Source organism: Harmonia axyridis, chromosome 4, assembly GCF_914767665.1.
Source record: "Harmonia axyridis chromosome 4, icHarAxyr1.1, whole genome shotgun sequence".
Lineage (NCBI taxonomy): Eukaryota > Metazoa > Arthropoda > Insecta > Coleoptera > Coccinellidae > Harmonia > Harmonia axyridis.
This window is the reverse complement of record NC_059504.1, coordinates 41106143-41131644: the sequence shown is the minus strand read 5'-3', so window position 1 is coordinate 41131644 and position 25502 is coordinate 41106143. Positions and strand designations below refer to the sequence as shown.

General features: G+C 36.6%; 1 protein-coding gene across 1 annotated transcript in view; it reads right to left on the bottom strand.

The window, feature by feature from the left end:
• Window positions 1-25502, bottom strand: part of LOC123677768 (insulin-like growth factor-binding protein complex acid labile subunit) — a 145262-nt gene that overhangs the window by 88537 nt on the left and 31223 nt on the right. The window contains exon 2 of the mRNA XM_045614465.1: window positions 1497-1544. Coding sequence (XP_045470421.1) covers window positions 1497-1544 — 48 coding nt within the window. The remainder of the gene's footprint in view (window positions 1-1496; window positions 1545-25502) is intronic.

Genomic DNA, 25502 nt, shown 5'->3' with positions numbered 1-25502 from the left:
ATATATACCTTCAATTTGCATTTGGTACTGCCCGTTTTGGGGCGAATCTAGAAGTGAAATATTTTGTTGAACTGAATAGCAAAAAGTTTCGTAATAGGGTAATAAATTAGCTGGAATAGAGCCTATAATTACTATTAGAGAATTAATTCTGAGTAGTTCCTCTATGGTTGGGTTATGCTATCGGTAAAACCCAGGTTTTTTTAAAGTAAAACGTAAATCCACAAATTTTGCAGTGAGTTCCATCGTGAGTCAAAAATTATGGTGTTATCACATTGTCCACAAATTGAAGAGCAAGAAATTTTTCCATGGGTTATTAAATTATGGCCAAAATAAAATCGAGAATTCGAAAGAGGTTCTGCTACCTTTACAGTGGTCAGAAACTCAACAGATCTTATCAAACAAGTACTGTATTTTCCTGATAGGCCTTTTTTCTCTATTCGAAACGCAAACGACCTCTTCAAGGCACCCATTTTCAGGCAATAGACAGAAATAATAGGCAATTTACGTATTTTGAATACATTCCAATGACTGGAGAGATTCCAAAAACCAAAGTTGCAAAAGTAATACCAAACTATCCAGTGTTGACATTAGCATTAGCATCTTTCCAAACATTTCCATCGATTCATAACTCAAAAGTCGCAGTTATTCCCAAGATAGGCTTTGCATTCAAAGGAGAGGTCAATTAATAGAATGAAAGAAAGGTTAATTAGCAACCGAATTCCGTTGCACTTGATTTTATCGGTATTGAAGAACATTGGGTCACGTTCAATACAAACGAAATGATTATATAACTTGCAATCATTGTATACAACTTGTTGAATAATGCAATGAACACACTCGATCCAAGGTCTCCGCTAACAGAGACAAAACCAACGTCGTCGAGATCACTTCCGTCAATATGCGCAAATGCATCGCGAAAGAATTGCACGCAGTTCATTGTATTTTCTCTCTTTTTAATTTTTTCATTTTTGTGGTTTTAATGTCTTTTATTATTTAACATTGATTTTGATTGTTTTAGTGAATAGCTCCATAAACTGGTAACTGTCACATTTCTTGTAGTTTACCTATATATCTGACAAGCCTAAAATAAATTGACCTCTTTCGAAATAAACATGTCCATGCGACTGCCCGTTGATGTAGTACTTGCTTGTAGTGCAAGAACGAATGTTTCTATCCAGTAGAAAACGAGTCGGTTCCAAAATTGGTACATAAATCTTGGACACGCAGTTTATTTTATCGTGTAACGAGCGAAAGCAGAGAAAATGATGCAAAGGACTACTTTAAGGCTGGGTTGTTGAATCTACATTATGTATTCTTCGTATCACGTATTATTCTATATATCATGACATCTTGTTTCGTTCCTTTGAGGAGATAAAATGAATTGAGGTTGTTCCACATCATTTCCGAAAATGAATGGGGATTCTACAGAGAATAAATTTTTTTTTCTCGAGGATGTAATAGGGTCGGACGTTGTTTGGATGTTGGCTGAAACTTACCGTAGTGTGGGAAGAACGATCAGAGGCTGTTTTCGGTCGGTTGAGAATCTGCAAGAAAATGAGAAGTAAGTTTAGTGTTTCAGAAGATTTGGATCATTTCAGTTTGATATCATAATGTTAGTATATTTTATTATTTATTCATCCATAGATCCAAGATATTTTTGGCAATTTCATTCTAGATCATCAGAACTATAATGCTGGATACTGAGTGGAATCCCAAGTGTTTATATTAAATAGCCACACCATCTTTTGAAGCGAGATGTACTTTTTGATGTCAGTCAGTTTTCTTCGCTTCATTGGAGTATTTTTTTGTTTTCACATCTAATTCCGATATATTCTACTATATTTGATAAAAGTGAGGATAACTCAGGGCAACAGAAAAATTTTTTTTTTGGTTAACTATATTTGAACGCTTAATCTGTACATATAATTCGTTTTTCTGTATCAGCTCTACTTTTTTAGATAAATCAACTTATCTACCAATATGGGTTTCATTCAGTATAATCATTTATGAGAGTTCTAAAATTATTATATATTCATTAATGTAGGTACAATGGTTGTCTTGTCAGTCTGTAATTATCGAGGTAATTATGTAAATTCAAGGTGAATCTATAAATAGTGAAACCATTGCCTATCAGGTCCTTAACTGAATCTTTTGATGTCCTAACTCGGGTTAGTAAGAGAAAAATCATATTTCCTCCGTTACATATGGAATTGGGCTTGAAGAAGCAATTTGTAAAGGCTCTTGATAAAAATGAGTCATGTTTTGCATATATAGGGGTAAAAATAAATCAGTTGAGCACAGAAAAACTCAAAGCAGGGATATTTGACGGCCCACAAATAAGACAATTAATTAGGGAGCCTGCCTTCATAAATTCAATGAATCAAGTTGAACGAAAAGCTTGGACATCATTTGTTGCAGTTGTAGAAAATTTTCTAGGCAAACATAAAGCTCAAAACTATGTTTCAATGGTTAAGAAGATGCTTGATATTTTCAAATCCTTTGGGTGCAATATGGGTATTGAAATACACTATTTACACAGCCACTTTTCCAGAAAATTTAGGAGACATGAGTGTTGAAAAAGGTGAAAGATTTCACCAAGATATCAAAGTTATGGAGGACCGCTACCAAGGAAGATGGGATATGCACATGATGGCAGATTACTGCTGGAGTTTAAAAAGGGACTGTTTGAAAAAACATTTAAAGCATGTCGCGAAAAAGAAGCTTTCGAAGTGTTTAGTGACTATTTGATTTCTTCAATGTTTTTTTTTGTTTGTAAGTACGACATGATATTGAATTTTGTATAACTTAAATGAAAATTTCGTATCTACTTTTGTTTACTACACTTACGGTTTTGAGTTAAAATAATGTGACTAATGCAGGACATCAAATTGATATAAAATCAGCTCAAAAAATCTCACCATCAAAACAGCTGTTCCTCTGTGTAATAGGTTTTAAAATTTTTGCAGGCTGTTAACAATATAAAGATACCAACACGTCAAATAAATTTACAGGATATGTTAAACAATAGAGAAACTTGAAAGAGTTTTTCAGAAGTTTCTGCTTGGTTGACACAATTTCACACCCAAAATGAAATTCAATTACAATTTTGACTTATTGCATGCGCCTAATGTCCGATACAGAGGGAAGCCTTCAACACCCCAACATTGCGTTATCGCGTGAAGCATTCAATCAAATCATTCACAGTTTTCTTAACTTCTTAGGACCTCCGGAGGTCCTAAGCCCGGCTTGTCAACATCAACAATAGAAGACTATAGGCTTACTAGAACCGTCGGTAACGACCCCTATACAACTGCAAATTCTCTAAGATAAGATCTGCGAGGGGCAGAGGCGTGTGGCAATCTATATTAATCATATTTGGAAGCCGTGGTGGATTACTGGGCAGTAGCCGTGATAAGATACGGCCTTAGTCAGGCGGGGCAAAAGCCTCGGAGACAACTAAGTGTTTAAGGGTGCCGAGGATGGAGCGTTCTAGCTTGGGGGAAGATTGAAAGAGCGGATCTGCGGGGTGATCGATGTCCGACGCTGTTGGAGATAAGGGGCAACATGCACAATGTGTCGTATGGCCTTTATGATCCCTAATAAAACGGGAGAAACGTTGACGAACTTCGCAGTTTGGGATTTTAGTGCTGAGTTTTATAATCGACGCAGCTTCTTCTGTAGGGAGGCTATAAGACCAAAAGGCAATACGAGCATTACAAACAAAGCATTTTCTGTGGGGTTCTCAATTTTTATATTTCTGATTTTTTTCTAATCTTGTAAGAGATTTATTTCATTAGAGAAAAGTAGCATATAGATTTACCAAGATCACGTTTTCTTCTACACAACTTAAAAACTCTTTGTTTGCGCTGTTTTGGAATAGATGGCTTTAGCGGTGAGTTGTAGTCGAAATAAATAGATCGTAGATGTCCTACAATAAGCTAAGCTATTTGTAAACATAACGCCAGCGGAATATTAGCCGATTTGTGTCCGCATCCTAAAGTTATTCCCGATTATGTCAGCTTATGAGCCAAATTCTCGCTAATTGCGGGAGGCTTTTTCTGCGTTGATATGAAGAAATCTGAGGCTGAAGCTCATCGAATTCTCTCAAATACCTATGGTGAGGCCGCTATTAGTGGAAGAACGTACCGAGAGTGGTTTCAACGCTTCAAGAACGGTGATTTTGACGTCGAAGTCCAGTATGGCGGTGGAATAGAAAAGGTTTTCGAAGATGTAGAATTGGAAGCATTACTTGATCAAAACTCGAGTCAAACGCAACAAGATCATTGGCAGGATCATTGGAAGTGACACAACAAGCAATTTCAGAATGCCTGACAGTCATGGGAATGATTCAGAAACAAGGATATATTGGGTGCCTTACGAGTTGAAGCCGAGAGATGTTGAAAGGCGTTTCTTTGCTTATGTTTCCACGTCGACGGCCAAACTGAATATTCACGGTTCCAAGGTTAAGATCAGTATTTGGTGGGACCAGCTCGGCGTAGTGTATTATGAATTGTTAAAACCGACAGAAACAATCACAAGTTATCGTTATCGAATGCAATTAATGCGATTTAGCCGAGCATTGAAAGAGAAACGACCGCAATACAACGAAATACATGATGAAGAGATTTCACAGCATGACAATGCTCGACCCCATATTGCGAAAGTGGTCAGGACATCCTTGGAAACGTTGAAATGGGAAGATCTTTTTTGCTTCGATCAATGGCACACGGCCTGGCAGACCAGAACTTCCGTTCTTATGAAGAAGTGAAAAATTGGATCGATTCGTGGATCGCTTCGGAAAAATGACGCCCGAAAGATGGCAGAAAGTAGTGGCCAGCGATGGACAATACTATGAATCATGAATGCCTCGAATTTTGGAAAAAAAACGGCGGAATCAAAGTAGTACGCCTATGTAGGTTTCACACAGTTCATACAGAGTTGCAATTTTGATTTAACAGTAATTCCATGATGCATGGATTTAAAGTGAATTATTTTTTCAAATTCGATCTCTAAAAAAAATGTTGAAGAACAAAGCATTCGACATAAAGAGTTGTCTTCAGTCATTATATCTAAATTAACTGACTATACCAAAATACCTGACCACCAGAAATGAGCTGGATCCTTAGATAATTTCTCGAAGGTTAGCATGACGAAAATATGCGATATTGCGTGTAGACCTAGCCTAGAAGCAGGAAACAAAGGGCGTCCAGCGCTCTCTAACGAACCTCAACAAAACAGGAATGGGTATACCGATTAACATCGGTCTAACCTCAGGGTTACGGAGCAAGTTCATGAAATTTATGGGCACGCTTGTGGGTGAGTATCCCCGATGGAGTCGCCAAGATAATTCTTTAATTTCTTAATTAGGGGGCGCCGCATTAGCATATCTTGTTTTCTCCAATTGCTCAACTGCCTCGAGGCGGGTTTTGTTGGGGTAAAAAACAGCGGTTCCTCGAGATTGGGGGGAGGCAGAAGCCCTAATTGGACAAGCTCAAATTGAAACGTCGAATTATTCATAGTCAAACTTCACGGCCACCTCCTTTTAATGTGACACATTAACAGATTACTCGCCTTCCTTATAAAAGTCGTTTCGTCTTGATAGAATGGCGTCCAAGTTTGTATCCTGTAATTAATCTGACTGCGATACTTTTGTGGAGGGGGAAATTGAATGGCTTCAGTCGGAAAACCGGAAAAAAGTGGACGTTTTCGTTGATTTAGGCAACTTGACTCATTTGCAACGCTTAGTTTGGGATTCAATTGAAATTGGATGTTTTATGGAACGATTTGAAAGGTTCATAGATTTAGCTTCAGAGCTATTTGGTCCGAACGAAAATTAGATTGATTGAATAGTCACTTCAATACCTTCAGTTTCCTAAACCTCTTTTTGGCAACGTCAATTGGACAGAAAGATAATGAGGTTCGACACCAAAACACTATCTAAAATTATATGACAATCTAAAATTGATCCTACGCATGTAGACAGAGAGAATATACGCAATTTTCACATGTCCCCAACATGGTTAGATTACATTGTCGGATTGTGATATATTTTCAAATCCACAATTTTACTATATCATTATGAATGTATATTATATTGAATGAAATATATTTATTTGAGTGATTCCCGATTAAATATGCAAATTTGAATATTTGGAATCCCATATTCTTTCTAATTGTCGAATTTATAATAAGCAGAATATTTATTATTTTCTGTATCTACCTGCTGAAATCCAAGGTTTGACAACTTTTGCTCTCCTAGTGTCATCGGTTGTTTCACGTCGTTTGGCGCGCTTGAAGTTTGTTTTCTGAATTTCTGATATATTTAGGTATTTATTTCACTATAGTTTGAATTAATATGAAACGGTGATTCACTATGGTACATAAGAAGTGCGTTTTTTGTGGAGAAACTCGCGAATTGAATGAAATATCGTATCACTGATATGTTTTCATTTCCGCGCACTGCGTGTCAAATTTGATAGTTCATGATGTGGACAGAATTTCCTCACTGAAAATGACATATGCTCCCTCTATCTATGTTTATTACTCTGAGATCCTACGCTATTCAAATGACAGATGACGGCAATTCTACCAACATACTAATCCAAACGAAGAATAAAGAAACCTCATAGTAATAATCGTATATAAAGAAAGCATACGTCATTTTCAGTAAGCAAATTTTGTCTTCAACATGAACTATCAAATTTGACATAAGGTGAGAAATGAAAACACATATCAATAATATTATATTTCACTCAATTCGGTGGATTCTCCACAAAGAACAAACAGTAGTGAATCAAAGTTTCATATTAACTCAAAATATAATAAATATTGAAGTAAATACTTAATAGTTATTTATGCAACAAGAGCAAAAAGTGAATGTATTGTCCAAATCGGCCTAACGGCCTCGTCGGACAATTTCACGTCGAGTGCAATAAACAATTTTTGCACGAGTTGCATACAACATTTTTTCTACGTTCATGCAAAAAGCAAAAAAGATTTATTGAGGTGCGGCACTAGGTCTAGGAAAATGAAAAGCGCAACTTGAATACTTTATTATCACTATCGATAGTAGAATGACAGATGAGTGCAATAAAAACTTTATTGCACTAGTGCAATAAAGAACTTCTTTTTCCACTAAATATAGTTCAATAAAGTTTTGCTTTTTGCATGAATGTAGAAAAAAGTATTTTCAAACCACGTGAAACAACCAATGACAGAAGGATCGGAATAATAAGGACACGTAAAAATTGCGTATACTCTTCTATCTATGTTTATTACTCTATGGAAGAAACAAAAATTAATTCAAAAATTCCTGAAGACCATACAAATCATACAAATGTGAACAAATCGAAACAAGTTTAGAAACTATTCTCTATAATTCGCATACATTTTGTGCACATACGAATAAATCATGGATAAAACGTTACCAAAAAAATTTAAATTCATTGACATGCATGATCAAATTATCTCTATAGCCAAGCCGATTGAAATAATTGATTAACTACAAATTTTTTCAACTCGGTTATTCCGAACAAAACGTGATACTCAATCAAACTGGAACGAAACAACATGAACTCAGCGCAAATATTTGTTCAGTGCGTGTGTAACAATGGGAATTCTCCGTTTTCAACAACAGAATATTACGAACGATCTATCATAAGCGATTACGGGGCCAATGTGGAGATGTTTCATTACTTTTTCGAGTTACATATTGGTCATTTTATCGTTGCGGTTGCCACACTGTAGACTCAAAATATTACGACGTTAGGTCATATCTCTTCTAGCCAGCTTTTGTACACATAATAAAACTGAATGTATAGTCAATAAGTTCTACAGGTGTTAATGAGCTGTTTTATCAACGGTTTGTTTGGTCACGTGAAAGTTTCGACAATTGATCACCCATTCGAACGCTGTAAATATTCGTCATGCTTTTGAGCGCTCGTTCCGTGAACAGATCGCTGTATAATTCAGTCACAATGACTGTAATTTCGACGGTTGCGGATCTCGAATGCCGCATGTTGATAATGCACCAGAACCAGAGAAAATTTGAGAAAAATATCGAAAATTTATCACTCAACATTTCTGTCACCACAAATTCTACGATTTTTAGTGTGAATATAAAATTAGTTTCGAGCAGTCAAGTTATGTGAAATATTGTCGGAATTCAATGAAAAATTCAAATTATACATCCTAGTGACTTTTGTATTGTATCTTTGCATCAGTTGGTGTGACTGTTACGAAAATTGACAGATTATGGAATTTGAGTTTGAATCGTACGTTTCCAATTTGGAAATAATTCATAATTACGCATTAAATTCGTGAATTGTGTCTGACGAAATCGATTAAACATCACCAGAATTAAGAGAAATTGGGAATAATATCGCAAATCATCTCAATAAATCCAAATTATATTATATTTGGCAATTGAAGTGCGTTGAAATTTGATAGGATCGGAAGTCAGTGTATAAAACTATACAAAACGAAAAATATAACTGAAAACAATGTCGTAATGAGTTCAATACAGCACTGTTTTTAGTACTGTAATGAACTCAATATAATACTGAAATAGAGAAAAATTTTTGTTCCATCTTAATTAAAAAGGATAGTAAAATTTTTTTTTACTAGGGCGATAAGAAGGTTCATAAAACGAAAGTGATAAAAAATGAATTTATGGTTTATGGTGGATTCAGATGATGATTCCCAAGAATTGAACATCTCCTAGCTAGTGTGGTGGCTCAAACAATAAATGTCAAGTCAAGATCGATAAAGAACAAGAAAAAATTAGATGTCTAGTAGCGGTTTGATGGCCCATAAAAACAGTAAACGTCGTACAATTATAATTTAATTACTTTTGGGAAGAACATATTCCAAAACAACTACCCTGTTATCATACTACAATCATAATAAAGTAGCACGTTAAGTTATTTCCAGTTTCGATTGCAAGTTAGTGTAGACAACCACAAAACGAAAAATATAACTGAAAACAATGTTGTAATGAGTTCATTACAGCACTGTTTTTAGTACTGTAATGAATTCATTAAGACACTGAAATAGAGAAAAATAAGGAAAGCACAGGCCTAAATCAGGAGAATTTGTGCGCTCGTTCATTGCGTTCGAAAGCTTCCCACTTCATGTCAGTGGTTTCCTCATTTTGCATGAAGTAAATGAAAATTTCTGTTCATTTTTTCTTGTATAGGGTTTTCCAATGGTTTCATTTTGAACTATTTGGGGATTTGTGAAGTAAACCATTATCAAAAATGAAACAATTCACGCTTTAACAACTCGTTGAAATTGTTAAAATACACCACAAAAAAAGGGAAAATGTTGCAGTCACAGTCCGCAAACTAAAGCAGTTTTGGGTTGACGTAAAGCACCTTCTCGGCTGGCAATAATGAAACTGATGGAAAAATGTGGCAGATATCGTTTTCCATCATTAATGGCATACCTTAAGAAATTAAGAACACTAGCCAGATTCCCGGACCTCAATCTAATTGAAAATGTGTATATTCTTCTTCAAAAAATGCATCAAATCTTGGAAACTCCAGATTCAATCACGCATTGAGGCTTTTTCTACCTCAGTTTTCATTGCCGGAACCAAAGTTTCAGCCCCCATTGTTCTGGCGTGTTTAATTAAACGAGTCCTGGCACACCAAAATTCAAATGTGGACGCCTCCACAATAGGCGGCGAAATGATGAATGATCCGATATGGTTAATTTTGAAGTTGGTGCCGTCTTGGTTTAGAAAACTCCCGAGACAGCTCCCTATTTACATATTATCGATTGGGCTGGTTCATTATACGTTCGCAGGCCCATACAATGGCCTAGTGATGGAGTTGTGCTTTTAAGTTCCACGAACAAATGCCTCGGCATGTTGGGAATTTTCGGCGTTGAAGATTGAGGGTCAGTTAATTAATCGATGTTCGGCTATGCTTTGGGCCGAAGCCGTACTTGTCCCGATCTTGGTTCGATAGAATTGTTGGATGCTTAACGTCATTAAAAATCTGACGAGCCTGTCACAAATGTTCCAAATCTTTCAATCAGAAGTGAATAATTCATGTCAAGAAATTGTTTTTGTCGCTAATCGGACACAATTGGAGTTTGAGCGTTATTAGTTATTAAGGTTGTTTCGAAATGAGGGTTTTTTGGTCTGTGAATAAATTACAAGGTTTATACTATGATGGCATGCAGACAATTCTTCAGTTCTGAAAAAAGTACCTCCGAATCACTATTCCAGCGCTCCACCAACTTCCTCGGTGGCTTAGTGGTGGAGCGCTGAAGTAATGATTCGGAGATTGCGGGTTCGAGTCCCGCTCGAGGAGGTACTTTTTCCAAAATTGAAAAATTGTCTGGTTGTTACAATGGTCCATATCGTCATCAATTGATGAACATATTGAATATTCTAACCCAAATTGTGATTTGCAAATGGAATTTTTGGTGCCGAAGCGAAAAAATATAACCAAAACACGAACTGCTTTATACTCATCGACAAAAAAATTTGATTCTGCGCTAACGAGTTTCTTGCCAAGAAAAAAAGAATATACTGATCGAACAACGATCGTATCTCCATGATATGGCTAAGTTCGAAATTTCTGAGCGCTCGTTCATTGAATTGGTCACTTTTTTTTAAACTAAAACTGTAGATTCCATTCAATGATGAAGTGCTATAATTCAAGAATATCTGTTTTTTGAAGGAAAATACCTAGGAACTTGAAATTCTCAGGATAGGTTCGGACCTTGAATGTCGCTGCTAAGTTCGTTAATGAACATAATTCGATTAGGAGTTCGAATTTTTGTTTTCCTGTCAATTCCAAATTAATTACTAGATTGTGAATTCAAGAGAGGTTTCAATGCACCGCGACCTTATAGTCTATTGTGCCTCCCATCAGAGCTGTTTTCGCCATTTGTTGTCGTGGTCCCTCTAATTCGAAAGGGACTCCAGTATTTAAGATGGCTACAAGGAGGTTAATCCTCACTTCTAAAAATCTCTTGTCCTAAGCAGTTTTTTGTGTTAACTAGTTATGGCGAGGGATTTTGTCGCCAGGTGATTCGGAGTGTCTTCCTCCTCCTCACAGAATCTGTACTCGTCGTTTTCTCATTCTCATGAGGTGTTTCCTGAGCCGGCAATACCCTATGAGGAATCCAGTGAAGAGGTGTAGCATATTCTTGCTAAGATCCAGATACTCTTAGATCTCGCAGTATCAAAGTTTCGAAGAAACTGTTTGGAATGATCCAACTCGGAAGGATTTCGGACTTATCGTTTTCCTGAAGCTCTTTCTTGCCTATACCACAAAAAGATTCAGCGCCAATAAAGAAGTTTGTGCTCCTTTTCTGGCGATTGTGTTGACCTCTTCATTTCCTTCATTTCAGATACTATGGAGATGAAAATTTGTATTCAGATTTGAAGTCACAATTCGAGCAAAATTTTATGTTGTTAATGTCACCAGAACCATCGAAAATCCAAGCAGAATATAGACAAAGGCAGAAGGATACTGACAGTAACAGTTCCGTGGTCTTCAAAGACGCAATCAAAAGTTCCCGACTTGACATGCTCTCTTCATTTTCCTCACAACAAGCACGTAAAAAGCGAACACGAAAACGTATGTTATTATCTAAACCCCAGTGAATTCCTCCCGTAGAAACCTTCTTCGTCCAGCAGGAACTAGTAGCATAAATCAAAACCAACCCTCCGCCGACCACCATTCCAAACACTCAACCTTGTAGCAATTACAGAGCCCCGCTCTACGAATTCTTCTCGCGCTCAGCAACTTCATAAAGTTGTAACATATCGTGGGAGACTCAGTCTCGGTAATGGCGAACGGAAACGCTAACACACCACTCATATTCCAACGTTATTTATTGCCCCGCTCGCAACTCACGGCGATAATCGAAGAACGAAATCACGAAAGGTAGAAAAAACGGCTAATAACAGCACGGCGAAAATGAATTGAAACTCGGATCGTGAGGGGTCACGTGGTTTAATGCACTATCTCGTTTCGTAGGGTGTAATTTGGGCGCGAATTATATCATCCTCGCGACTCTTATTGTTATTATTGCTCCGAGAGGGCCTGGAGATAATTCCGTTCGCATAGTCGCGTATCTGGAATGCCCCGAGAGCACGGTATAAACTTGAGGGCACGGAGGACCGCGAGAAGTCGTTAAAAGCATCAGGCAATCGCGATAAGCACGATTTTTCTCTCTTTGTTTTATCGGTTCCCTTTGAGGCATATGAATCATGCAGATTAGCGCGTCTAAATTGTACCTTTATGTATAGATGCAGTCTTCGTGCATCGCTCTCAGTGGCGGCAGGGACGGCACTGCCAACCACCTAAAAGTGAAGGCCCTAAAAATATATACTTTTACTTCTATTGATCTCGTGAGACTGCGACAGAAAGAATGGAATGAACACGTGACAAGAAAGGAAATAGCTAGGGACAACAAACCCAACAATAAAATACCCTTGGGTAGGCCACCAAACAGATGGTCAGAAAGCTGGACTTCTGTCTCCCAAGAAGCCCCAGACTGAGGCAGAAGGCATTAACGAACAAGTTATAAACCTAATGAAAGAGGAAGAAGACAATGTTTTTCTCCTAATCCTAGCTATGCCGGTAAATTCACATAGTATGAATAAAATGTATCCAAATCAGCTGTAATCCCATTTAGAATAGATTAGATTCAGATTTTTGTTGGGATCAGTTGGTTGCAGCTCAGCCTTTCAGAACTGGGACCCTATTCGATTGACGACGATGCCAAGTAGAGAAGATTGGGAAAGAGAGTATGAAATGTAATTAGCAAGAAACTATCAGAACTGAGAATAGCGATACATTTTGATAGTCAGACTGCAATCACAGCATTGAGCTCACATATCACCAAATCTAAGATTGTATTGAAGTGCCGAAGGAAAATAAGCAAGAAAAACAAAGTCTGCTCAGTCTGGTTCCTTGGTCCATCGGGAATTCGAGGAATTGAAGAGACACACTTATCAGAAAAAAAGCACAAACGCCTTTCATCGACTCAGAACCTTACTGTGGTATATGTAAATGTACTCACAAGAAAGAATTACAGGAGAAGCAAGAAACCTTAAGGGAAACTCTCTGGCTGGATCTAAGCAAGATTATGCTATAGCTCCTTTGCTGCTTCAGGAAGCACCTCATGAGAATGAGTCTAAGGGAAAACGAAGAGTGCAGATTCTGCGAGAAGAGGTAAGGAACTCCAGGTCACCTTATAACGCAATGCCTTGCCATCGCTAGCAAACGCAAAAAATGCTTTGGACAAGAGACATGTAGAAGGGAAGTAGGGAGGAAGTAACCTCCTTTTTCAACTGCATCACTTTTCATACCTTACTTTCATTGATTTCTAACGTAAGATTGGTCATGATGAGCCAAATTCGAAAAATTACTTGATGTAATTGATCTTCTATTCTTCTGATAATCCAGTAATGCGGAGAGTAATCTCTGTGTTGATTTATCTATAGTACAACGAAGATGCGTACCTAACGATGCTATGGAATCCTTCAAGAAGAGAATGTCGACCCATCGTGAATATTCACGAACCGGCACTGGTCGCCAGGTGGAAATAGCGGATGGCGGTGAAGGTAACCTAGAAAATGGAGTGAAAGGTCGAAGTTGAGCGGTGGAGTCGATTCCCATGTAGACTTATCCATGTCACTGCTCCTCTGTTGCTATTTACTTTTTGAGTGGACAAATTGACGTAATTGGTCAATATACGATCGAGAGGTTTGTGCAAATCGGGGAGGGCAGGTCAAACATTAGTTTGAGTAAACTTTGATACTGACACGAATACGAATCAGTTTAACTCTGTGGGTTTTCAAATGGAATGAACTATCAGAAATTGGGATCGTTTGGCGACAGCGCTAGCTTTGGGTTCTAATGTCATCAGCAATGCTAGAAGTAAACGATTCTCTGACAATGAATGTGGCACGATGCCCCTTTGTCCTTCAATTATAAAAAGCAAACATTCAGCAGTGCGTTATTTTCGATCTTTAATTCTTTTACCTCCCCAAGAGCTTCAATTTACTATGGTATAGTCATCCCGAAATTACTTGACGAACATAAAAACACGGTTTTATGTCTTATTCTTTATTGATGCTTCCATTAGTATGCAAAGAATGGAAAGTTATGGACATTTCTGAATCCCGCACATCAGATGGAATCCTGCAATTTTTTACCATCTTTATTCATTTTACTATAAACTTCTTCTCGTGAATTTTCCTTTCATTGTGAATAACAAATTCCATCTTTAAGGTCATAAATCGATTGTGGAACATTGGCATAGCTATTATCCTCGATATTATCTTTCACTTGGCCGAAAAAACAAGATTTTCAAACTGTTAAATCATAGCCTTATCCTCAAAATCGACAAACCTGGGTTTTTATCACCACTACTGGCTACAGCAGCAATATCATCTGTTGTTCTTGAGCGGTAACACCCACAGTTTCGTCCCAACAGCTCAAATTTTCCACCAGATTCACTATTGCCGGCGGAGAAGGTGATTCACGACGACCCAGAAGTGATTTTGTTTTGCGACCAGTGACTGCAAAATTGACACAATTTTTTTAGTAAATTACAACGATTTCAATGCGTTGTTGAAGAGAGTGCACCTTTCCAGTTTTAGTAATGTCAAAAGATGACTGCTTCAAAAGTGACAGGTGCTTAGATTTTCAAGGGTTATTCAAAATGAAACCTCTCATTAGAAAACCATTTTTAAACATAACCTAGGTAACTCAAACATAGAGATTGTGTTTGTATCATCACGTATCGAAGGTGGATCATCTGGCTGATGATTGTTTTATGAAATACAGTTTGATTTTGATGGAAAGTATCTGGAGATTTCCGGAACTGCACTTGTGAAATGGGATTTACCGCAATTCGTTTACCGCTATAAGAATTATCAGCAATGACCCATATTGAACAATCTCGAGAGTATCGAGTATAATTTTCATCGTTACCCACGAAATTGGATGAAAATAATACGCTTCAGACTTGATCGATGATTGTATCGACTTTTTAATCCCGTTATTATTCCATATCTTGCATCTCGATCGCCGAGAACTGGAGATAATATGTAGACTGATTTTGAGCCGACGCGGTGCAGCACTGTCCACTGAACAATAACACTGTCCTAGACACTATTGAAACGGTTAATCGGCCTACGCCATCAGAATAAAATTATCACTTTGTTTATACGCCCAATAAAACCATATTTAAATTCATAGGACGTTATGGTGGTTTAATAAGCTTTTGGTTCATCGGTTACGCCATATATTTCGTTGGTTTATTAGTCGTAAATCCTCCATTTCACGTGTGCGGGACCCTAAACTACCTAGGATAATACGATAGTATATTTGTAATGGTAAGATAGGTTGTCCCCGAGGTTATGCGGCCATTAAGCGTGTTCGAAATTATTTCACGATGGCTTTGGGGTGTTCCCGGATATCTGTTCGTGTTACCTTGATTTTCAGGATCGCAACTTGCTGATTGCAGCGCCAGCACTCCTGGTTCGGCAGCTTTGGCCTTGGCATCTTCTGCTTTCGAATACAGAAAATTGATGCACAGCTTAACGTTTTTATGAGAATTTTCAGTGAAACTATTAGATTTACACCTTTACATTGTTACCAGTGCTATCACATATAACGGGTGTTTTTTTCGAGGTATATAACTTTAAGTTGGCATTACTGTTCAAGATGGCGACCGATTTAACAGCTGTCAAGTGATTTATTCTCAGTTTGGTTTGGCAATTCATCATGAATAGACTCACGCCTGAACAACGCTTGCAAATAGTACAATTTTATTTCGAAAATAATGGTTCTGTGCGGAATACGTATCGCGCACTACGTCCATTTTATTTTGTTTAGCGATGACGCGCACTTCTGGTTGAATGACCACGTCAACAAACAAAACCGCCACATTTGGAGTGAAGCTAATCCTCAAGTATACGTCGAAACACCGTTACGAAAAACTGACTGTTTGGTACGCTTTATGGGCTGGTGGAATCATTGGTCCGTACTTCTTCAAAAACGATGATGGTCAGAACGTTACAGTCAATGGTGATCGTTATAGAGCCATGATTACTAACTTTTTCATTCCTGAATTGAACAACCATGATGTCCAGGAGCTGTGGTTCCAACGAGACGGCGCAACATGTCACACAGCTCGTGCCACAATTGATTTATTGAAAGACACGTTTGGTGACCGCCTAATTTCACGTTTTGGACCTGTGAATTGGCCTCCAAGATCTTGTGATTTGACACCGCTAGACTACTTTCTGTGGGACTAAGTAAAGTCATTGGTCTATGCGGATAAGCCACAAATCCTTGACCATTTGGAAGACAACATTCGCCGTGTTATTGCCGATATACGGCCACAAATGTTGGAAAAAGTCATCGAAAATTGGACGTCCAGATTAAACTACATCCGAGCCAGCCGTGGCGGTCATATGCCAAAAATCATATTTAAAATGTAATGCTACAAGATTATCTTGCGCATAAATAAAATTCATGTCAATCGAATAATCCATCGCTGTATTATTGCAATTTAAAGTTCTATAGCTCTAAAAAAAACACCCTTTATATACAATCTATCTGACCCCCGTCTAGTCTTGAGCTTAACCCGGCAACGTGTTCCATTTTCACATTTCTCTGAACTAAGAGGCGCCATTTTAAATATTTCTACGAAAAATCTGAAACCAAGTGGTTTTATAGATTCAAATGAAAAAGCTCGGTATTTCACCGTCTAGTTCCATACCAAAAACCAAGACAAAAATAACGCCAACTGTGATAAAGCATTTATTCCCCATTTCATATTTCTCCCATACAGCAACCTCATATCACAATTCCAGACCGACCTCGTTTTATCTGACGCCAGACATTGTTGAACGCTTTTTAACTCGAAGAAAAAAAAACGCGAAAAGAAAGCATTACAACGCGTAACCTTCCATAAAAATCATTCCCATCCTCCGAGTCGATATAAGCCCATAAGAATGGCTTGCAGACACGTTATCTCGGAAATTGCCCTATATTGTGTCATGTGATGTTACCGAGACTCGACTTTGAAAGAGTATCTGGAACTTTCCTCCATTGGAAATCCAATCGGGGGAAAATCTTTCAGCTAAGCGTTCCATTGTGCGAGAGGCGAACCACACAAATTGTTGGAGCTCGTTTGGGCGATGTCTGGCGAGACTATCACGAGAAATATTATTGATCGCTTCACGGAATTTGAGTTATCGCAGGTTCCAACTCAATTACAATGAGTTTCGTTAATTTTGGTTCATTTATATTACTTTGAGGATGTATAATCTGAATTTTTCATTGAATTTCGACAATATTTCACAAAACTTGACTGAAATAGAGAAAATATCGTCTAATACTCGTTGCAGAAGGCAATTCCAACACTCATGCGTTCGAAAACGAGCGACGAAGGAGCGAGTTTTCACATTCGTGTTGGAATAGGAGCCCATTCTGCAACTTGTTTTAGAATATACTATTCTCTAACTCTGTGGTTATTCCGTTCATTCTTCCACATCTTGTAGAACAAAATCGTACGAGAATATATCAGAAACGCACAGTTTTCATGGTTATATTTTATTATTATATGTTGGTACTCCAAACTTTCCGCCACAGCTTCATCTGTCAATTCATTTGAAATTTGCCTTAAGGTTGTAGACTACTTTGCGCTGAAACTGCAATTCCGCTAGATGGAGCTACCCGAAAATTTTTGGTAGATTTGTACCTGGCACACCCATTCAAGTTGAAGAACCGCCTGTTTGGTATTTATTGCCCCTAATAAAATCTCAACTCTCGATGAAGCCCAGCAAAGAGTAAATTTGTGTTTCTGTAAACTTTAGAAATTCAGTTCAGTTAAGATACAGTGGCGTATCCTGGGGGGGGGGGGATAAGGGGGATATATACCCCCCAGAAGGAATATCCATTATATGTAACAACCTTATATATCACAATCTTATTATGAGTAAGCAAAATTCTTTGGAAAACTTCTTCAAAAGAAGGAAAATTTGTTATATTTGTTTAGTTATATATTACTAAATAAGATAATTACTGTAAATATTGTGAATACAGAAATGACAATGAACCACTGTCATGGACGTATATCGAATATGGATAATAGAAAAAAATATATGATTATCTCTGAGTGTATGATTTCACAGAGAAAATCATAAATAGTGCAAATTGAATTATCTACAAATATCTTTTCTTATATATTCTAACAAATGACGTTTCATAAGGTTTTAGTTTGATTTATAGATAGTGAGAAAGGGCTGCATATCATAAAACTATTTTCATAACCTCATAAATCCATCTAGTTGTCATAAATAGGACTGACCAGAATCGAAGTTGAGGACGGATTCGTCATCAGTGAGTCATACACATAGACCTAATATCCATGGACCTAGTGTCACGTGATTTTTCAGAAGCTCGTAGAGGAGAAAGCATTACAGAGAGAAGAATATATGATTTCTCTTGATTCGAACAGAGATGCTACTGAGGGCAATCTGTCAAGAACCTAAAAGCTATTGCTTTTAGGTTCTTGACAGATTGCCCTCAGTAGCATCTCTGTTCGAATCAAGAGAAATATCATGTCTTTATATCTTTCAATCAGATGATTTTGACATTTGACCATCTCAGTGTAATAAATCACCTATTTTATTACACTGAGATGGTCAAATGTCAAAATCATCTGATTGAAAGATATAAAGACATGATATTTTTTTATACGTTTTATGAACTGAATAGAATGAAATTTACATACTTTTTTATATTTATCATTTCGATTTGCCTAATTCAATGATGGAATAAAATATGGCATATATTTGGATGAACTTCTACCATGTGAATCAGGAAAATTGAGAAATTTTAGACCATACTTCTTTCTGACATTGTGGGGACAGAACAGGATTTAATGTAACAATGAGTTGGACTCGTTAATATCTCAAGGAAATATAATATACATATAAATAATTGCTTATAGGAATCAGCAATACTCTTATTGGCTATAGGTGAAGATAAGTAATATTCGATTCAATCATCTTTTGAATTGGTAATATTTCTTTTACTTCAGGTAGAAAAATTCTCAATATTTTTCACAATTCTTTGCTTTAAATTCAAATTTGGAATAACGATTTAACGTTCAACTCTTCGAGTTGAAAGAGATGTATATTGTTCTCTTTCTCTAGGGCAATAAATCAAGAGAGTTGAGTTAACGAAAAAGATTATTTAAAAAAAATATTGCAATTTCTTAAACTTTTATGACATGAAATTTTCAAGGAGGTATGTATACAAGAATGGCTTCACGAAGCGAAAAATTTTTACTATAAATTTTTTCAAGTTAATATTAATGAAGGAAGTACGAGAAAATTTTCTTAATCAAGAATTGCCTATTTTCAAGGTTAAATTTAAATGGTAAATATTGTAGATAGAGTTTCGGGAATAGGGAGTTTTTCAAAAGAAATTTTTTTTTTTGAGAATTTTTTGTCAGATTTCTGAATTATTAATAATTTTCCATATTTCGGCAAAAATCCAGATACCTTTTTTTCATCTTAATTTCTTTATGACTTTTCAAATTTTCTTTATGATACTAAGCGCTCAAAATGTACTTCTCCAGACATCATTACGAATAAAATCAGCTAGCATATATATTTTAGGAACAGTATCGTTTCTAATTCTAACAATGATTTCATAACAAGTTTTCTACCTTTCCCTATTCTTCAGTGCAATATTGTCATAAACTAGTAATGTACACAATTTAAGCCAATCAGAGAAACCCTACCCTCGTAAATCATAAAAGTGTCATTCATCTCGAGCCATAAAATACAGTCCAAGATTCTATTGGCGTTCATGTTGCAAAAAGGCGTAAACCTTTGGGAGGCGTTCCAAAAAGCATAATTCCATATGAAAAACATCTACAATTAGAGCAAATCAAGCAATTTTAAAAAAAAATTTTGCACCAATTCAAAACACATAATATCACTGAACATTTGTGGATGAGTTACTTGAAATGAGAAGTCTCTCTGAAGCTGAATAGTCATTTAAAGAAAGTGTTCAATTTCAAAGTTCGATTTGCGGAATACTATCGATTTTTTTTTGGAAATCGAGACGGGATCTTCAAGTTCACTATATCACGTCATTGTTCACTCAAAAAATGAAATGAATCCGACCTGTACTTTGGAATTGGAATGCACTGAAATTAGCACTGAAATAGCAGTGGTATGAACAAGGTATTGAACACCCTTCTGCCAACCAACATTTTTCAATTCAAAAATCACTAAATGATATTTATGGAAATATTTCATTAATTTCAATAAAAATGCAATGAATTAGAGAAAATAATGTATAATACTCGTACAGAAGGCTCATTCTACCACTCGTTCATTCCAAAACTCGCCACTTCGTGGGTCGTTTTTGAATTTTGAACTCGTGGTAGAATATCAATGCCTTCTGCACTTGTATTATAAATAACTATTCTCTCTATCATTTGGATTTTATGGGATTCTATGAGTTGAAAGGAAATACTAAACAATGTAAAATGTACAGTTGTATTTTTTCGAATTTGTACCATCTAAATCGAGTTTTCACTTTATGATTTGCGTTCATTGGAAATTTCAGTATTGAATTCTGGGAATATTTCATCGAAGAAATGGTTCAAATGTTAAGTTTGACAAAACAACATTGTTAATAGCTTGCTGGAGAATTCCTTATTGATACAATTCGCTGGAAATTTATGCTTCGAAGAAGACGTGCCTTATCGCTTTCGTCCTACACCAATCTTACGTCTCAGACCGAATTTTTCAACTTGTCAGCAACGCTGGAAAACGTAGACGATGAATAATTGCAGCCGGATTAGTTTCGTGGGCGGTCGCAAGTCTGAAATATTCGATTAATTCGACCGTTGTGAATTTTCGGTGAGCGGTACCTTGTACGTTTTCTGGCCACTGAATAATTACGAAGCGAACAGTTGGTTCATAGAATTTCGGGATCCTGTTGTTCATTCTTCTCGGCAGTCTTGAATGGAATTAATTCAGTGGCGAATGCAATCATTTTAAGTTCGTTAATGGTTTTCAGGCGAAATATTGGAAGGTTTTAACAGTTCAGATGCTCTATGATCGTGAGAAATACTAAGTGAATAAAATGGATTGTAGTTTGAAATCTTCAGTGAATTCGACATGGCATAAAGGAACGAATATATACCCTTCAATTATTGATCAATTGTTTAATAATTAAATTATTTAGATTACATTTTTTGGTTATTGTGCATACATTTATACAGCTTTTATGCTTATGATGTAGTTGGTTCCCAATTGATTACACATTTATCACTATTTGCTATACCATCTTTTTTAATAGCCCTTCATTCCTTACTCTTTCGGGATTATTCCATACACACTCTTTAAACTTTTATACTATGACATTTGTTATGTCAAGAGTCCATGCGTTCTTACTCTATAAAGAATTACCAAAGTCAGACAATTAATTGATAACGCAACAAAAAAAAAAATTGTGAAGGCTCTCGATAAGAATGGGTCTTTTTTGCATATATAGAAGTAAAAAATGCATCAGTTGGCCACAGAAAAAAAGCAGGAATATTTGACGGTGCACATATAAAATAATTATTTAACGATCCTGCCTTCATAAATTCAATGAATAAGTTGAACCAGAAGCTTGGACATCATTTGTTGGAGTTGTAGAAAATTTTCTAGGCAAACATGAAGCTCAAAACTATGTTTAAATGGTTAACAAGATGCTTAATAGTTTCAAATCCTTGAGGCGCAATATGAGTATTGAAATACACTGTTTACACAGCAACTTAGACCGTTTTCCAAAAAATTTAGGAGACATGAGTGTGGAACAAAGTGAAATATTTCACCAAGATATTGAAGTTATGGAGGAGCGCTACCAAGGAAGATGGGACATACACATAATGGCAGATTACTGCTGGAGTTTAAAAAGGGACGGTTCGAAAGAACATTCAACAATGTTGCGGAAAAGAAGCTTTCGAGTGACTATTTGATTTCTTCAATGTTTCTTTTCGTTTGTAAGTACGACATAATATTGTATTTTGTACACCTTGAATAAAAATTTCGTATCTACTTTTATTTACTACACTTACTGATTTGAGCTAAAATATTGTAACTTATATTTCTCTAGAATTGTATATCTTGAAAAGAGCACCAAGGTAAAAATAAATACGTTATTTGAATTTAGGACATCAAATTGATATAGAATCAGCTCAAAAAACCTCGACACTAAAACAGCTGTTACCCTGTAATATAATCGAAGGACTTGTGTGACAATGAGGAAAGAGCATAACCTCTGTTAAACCCTCATGAACCGTCACTGGTTTTTTTATAAGAATAGTTTATTGTGCCATAAACATAAATAGCAAAGGCAGAAGCCTATACGAGTTTTAAAATTGACTAGATTAGCTCAATCTTACTACTGAATTATCCTCGGAATTATATGGAAAAACACACTAATTCATATACCAATAATTACATCTCTGTTTAATGCTTCCCAAGAAATCGTGGCTTATCATATTTGGGCCCGTAAGCTGTTCGTGTTCAAAGCAGCTCTCTAGATCGTTTTTCCCGGCTGTAATAATAAAATGACGCACCTTCTTATCAGGTGATTCAGAGCTGTTCATGCCGTTTTCATAGGGATTACATTACATGCTCCAGTTTCCTGAGTAACTCATCGTATTTGTGAGAATGGCAGGATTATCCAAGTGCGTTTGAATCGGTAGTAGCAGCTACATTAGCAACACATTCGCTTGGAGTGGAGTTTGAATTGATTTCCTTTCCGAACTGAATAATTTCGACTTCCTTTCTGCCCGTTCGTTCAAGCCGATGCTGAAATTGCATTTTAAAATTCTGAAGCTATTAGGTCTTTTTCAATATAGGTTATGTTGATACAAAATTCATTCTGTCCATTGAATTTACTCTCATTTTTTATATTCCTATAAAAATCAGCTGCAGAATTTACAAAACATAGCAAATCGTATAGTACTTATAAAGGGTGTTTTTTTTTCGAGGTATATAACTTTAAGTTGGCATTACTGTTCAAGATGGCGACCGATTTAACAGCTGTCAAGTGATTTATTCTCAGTTTGGTTTGGCAATTCATCATGAATAGACTCACGCCTGAACAACGCTTGCAAATAATGCAATTTTATTTCGAAAATAATGGTTCTGTGCGGAATACGTATCGCGCACTACGTCCATTAGCAATGAAGTGCACTTCTGGTTGAATGGCTACGTCAACAAACAAAACTGCCGCATTTGGAGTGAAGCTAATCCTCAAGTGTATGTCGAAACACCGTTACATCCAGAAAAACTGACTGTTTGGTGCGCTTTATGGGCTGGTGGAATCATTGGTCCGTACTTCTTCAAAAACGATGATGGCCAGAACGTTACAGTCAATGGTGCCATGATTACTAACTTTTTCATTCCTGAATGGAACAACCATGATGACCAGGAGCTGTGGTTCCAACAAGCCGTCGCAACATATCACACAGCTCGTGCCACAATCGATTTATTGAAAGACACGTTTGGTGACCGTCTAATCTCACGTTTTGGACCTGTGAATTGGCCTCCAAGATCTTGTGATGTTAACACCGCTAGACTACTTTCTGTGGGGCTATGTAAAGTCATTGGTCTATGCGGATGAGCCATTTAACCTTGACCATTTGGAAGACAACATTCGCCGTGTTATTGCCGATATACGGCCACAAATGTTGGAAAAAGTCACCGAAAATTGGACGTCCAGATTGGACTACATCCGAGCCAGCCGTGGCGGTCATATGCCAGAAATCATATTTAAAATGTAATGCCACAAGATAACCTTGCGGATAAATAAAATTCATGTCAATCGAATACTCCATCGTTGTTTTATTGCAATTTAAAGTTCTATAGCTCTAAAAAAAAACCCTTTATATTCCGAACGCAATTATATATCATTAAGGTAGCGTCAAGACTAGATTAAGTAGACCTAATTCCTCAACTTGAACTTGGTAATTCGATCACGACAAATTCCGCCAAGAAGGTCCCAAATGAAGTGGAAATCTTCACCCCTAAAAGTGAGAAACGTTGCCGGCAACCTCGAAACAGATTCCACTCCCTAAAACCACCCTGCCTCCCATTTGAGTCATGAACGGGTTGACAACTTTCTCATAACTTGTTTCTAAACTTAGATTAGTTTATCGACTAGGGAAGACTCATGTACATCTCGGATTGTGATCATCCAAATGAATGTTATTTCCCTTGTTCGTGGCATACGTATAGACATCGGGATATCTTGTTAGTTTTCGCTGCTGGTTAAACACTAGCATCATGCGAAACGACTTGTTTAATTCCGAGTTGGATTCTGCTACAGGGTTTCTTGCACGAACATTTAGATTAATGTAAAATTGCTTATTTGTACAGCGACGTAATAGCTGGGAGTTCGCTAAATGCTGCCCAAAAATCAGTGCATTACATTGCCATGTGCAGAAGTGAAACACACAAGGCTGCTCGAGAAGAAGGAGAAAGAGAAATATACCACAGAATTATCAAATATATACTCCGAATAGCATACTACATTTTTCATCCAACTACCTCCCAAACTTTCAAAGTGGAGAATTTGAAGTAAGACATATCATAGTATATTCTAAAACAAGTTGCAGAATGGGCTCCAATTCCAACACGAATGCGAAATTCGATCGAACGCAAAAGTGTTGGAATTGCCTTCTGCAACGAGTATTAGACGATATTTTCTCTGTTTCAGTCAAGTGTTGTGAAATATTGTCGTATGAACATCTCAGATTATACATCCTAGTGACTTTTGTATTGTAATTTGGCGGTTGGTGTGACTGTTTAGAAAATTGACAGATTACAGAATTTGAATTTGAATCGTACGTTTCGAATTTTGAAATAATTTATAATTACGCATCAAATTCGTGAATTATGTCTGACGAAATCGATTTAACACCACCAAAATTTAGAGAAATTGCGAAATATGTTGCAAATCATTTCACTTCATCCAAATTTTATTTTATTGACAATTGATTTGTGTTGAAATTTGAAAGGATCGGAAGTCAGTATAGACAACCACAAAATGAGAAATATAACTGAAAACAATGCTGTAATGATTTCATTATAGCACTGTTTTTAGTACTGTAATGATCTCATTACGATACAGAAATAGAAAAATACTTAAGACTTAAGATTCCATCTTAATTAAAAAGAAGGATAGTAAAATTTTTTGTTCCTAAGGCGATAAGGCGGTTCATAAAACGAAAGTGAAAAAAGTGTATATAATCTCAAATTTATGGTTGGATTCAGATGATGATTCCCAAGAATTGAACATCTCCTAGCTAGTAGTGTGGTGGCTCAAACAATAAATGTCAAGACAAGGTCGATAAAGAACAAGAAAAAATTAGATGTCTAGTAGCGTTTTGATGGCCCATAAAAACAGTAAACGTCGTACAATTATAATTTAATT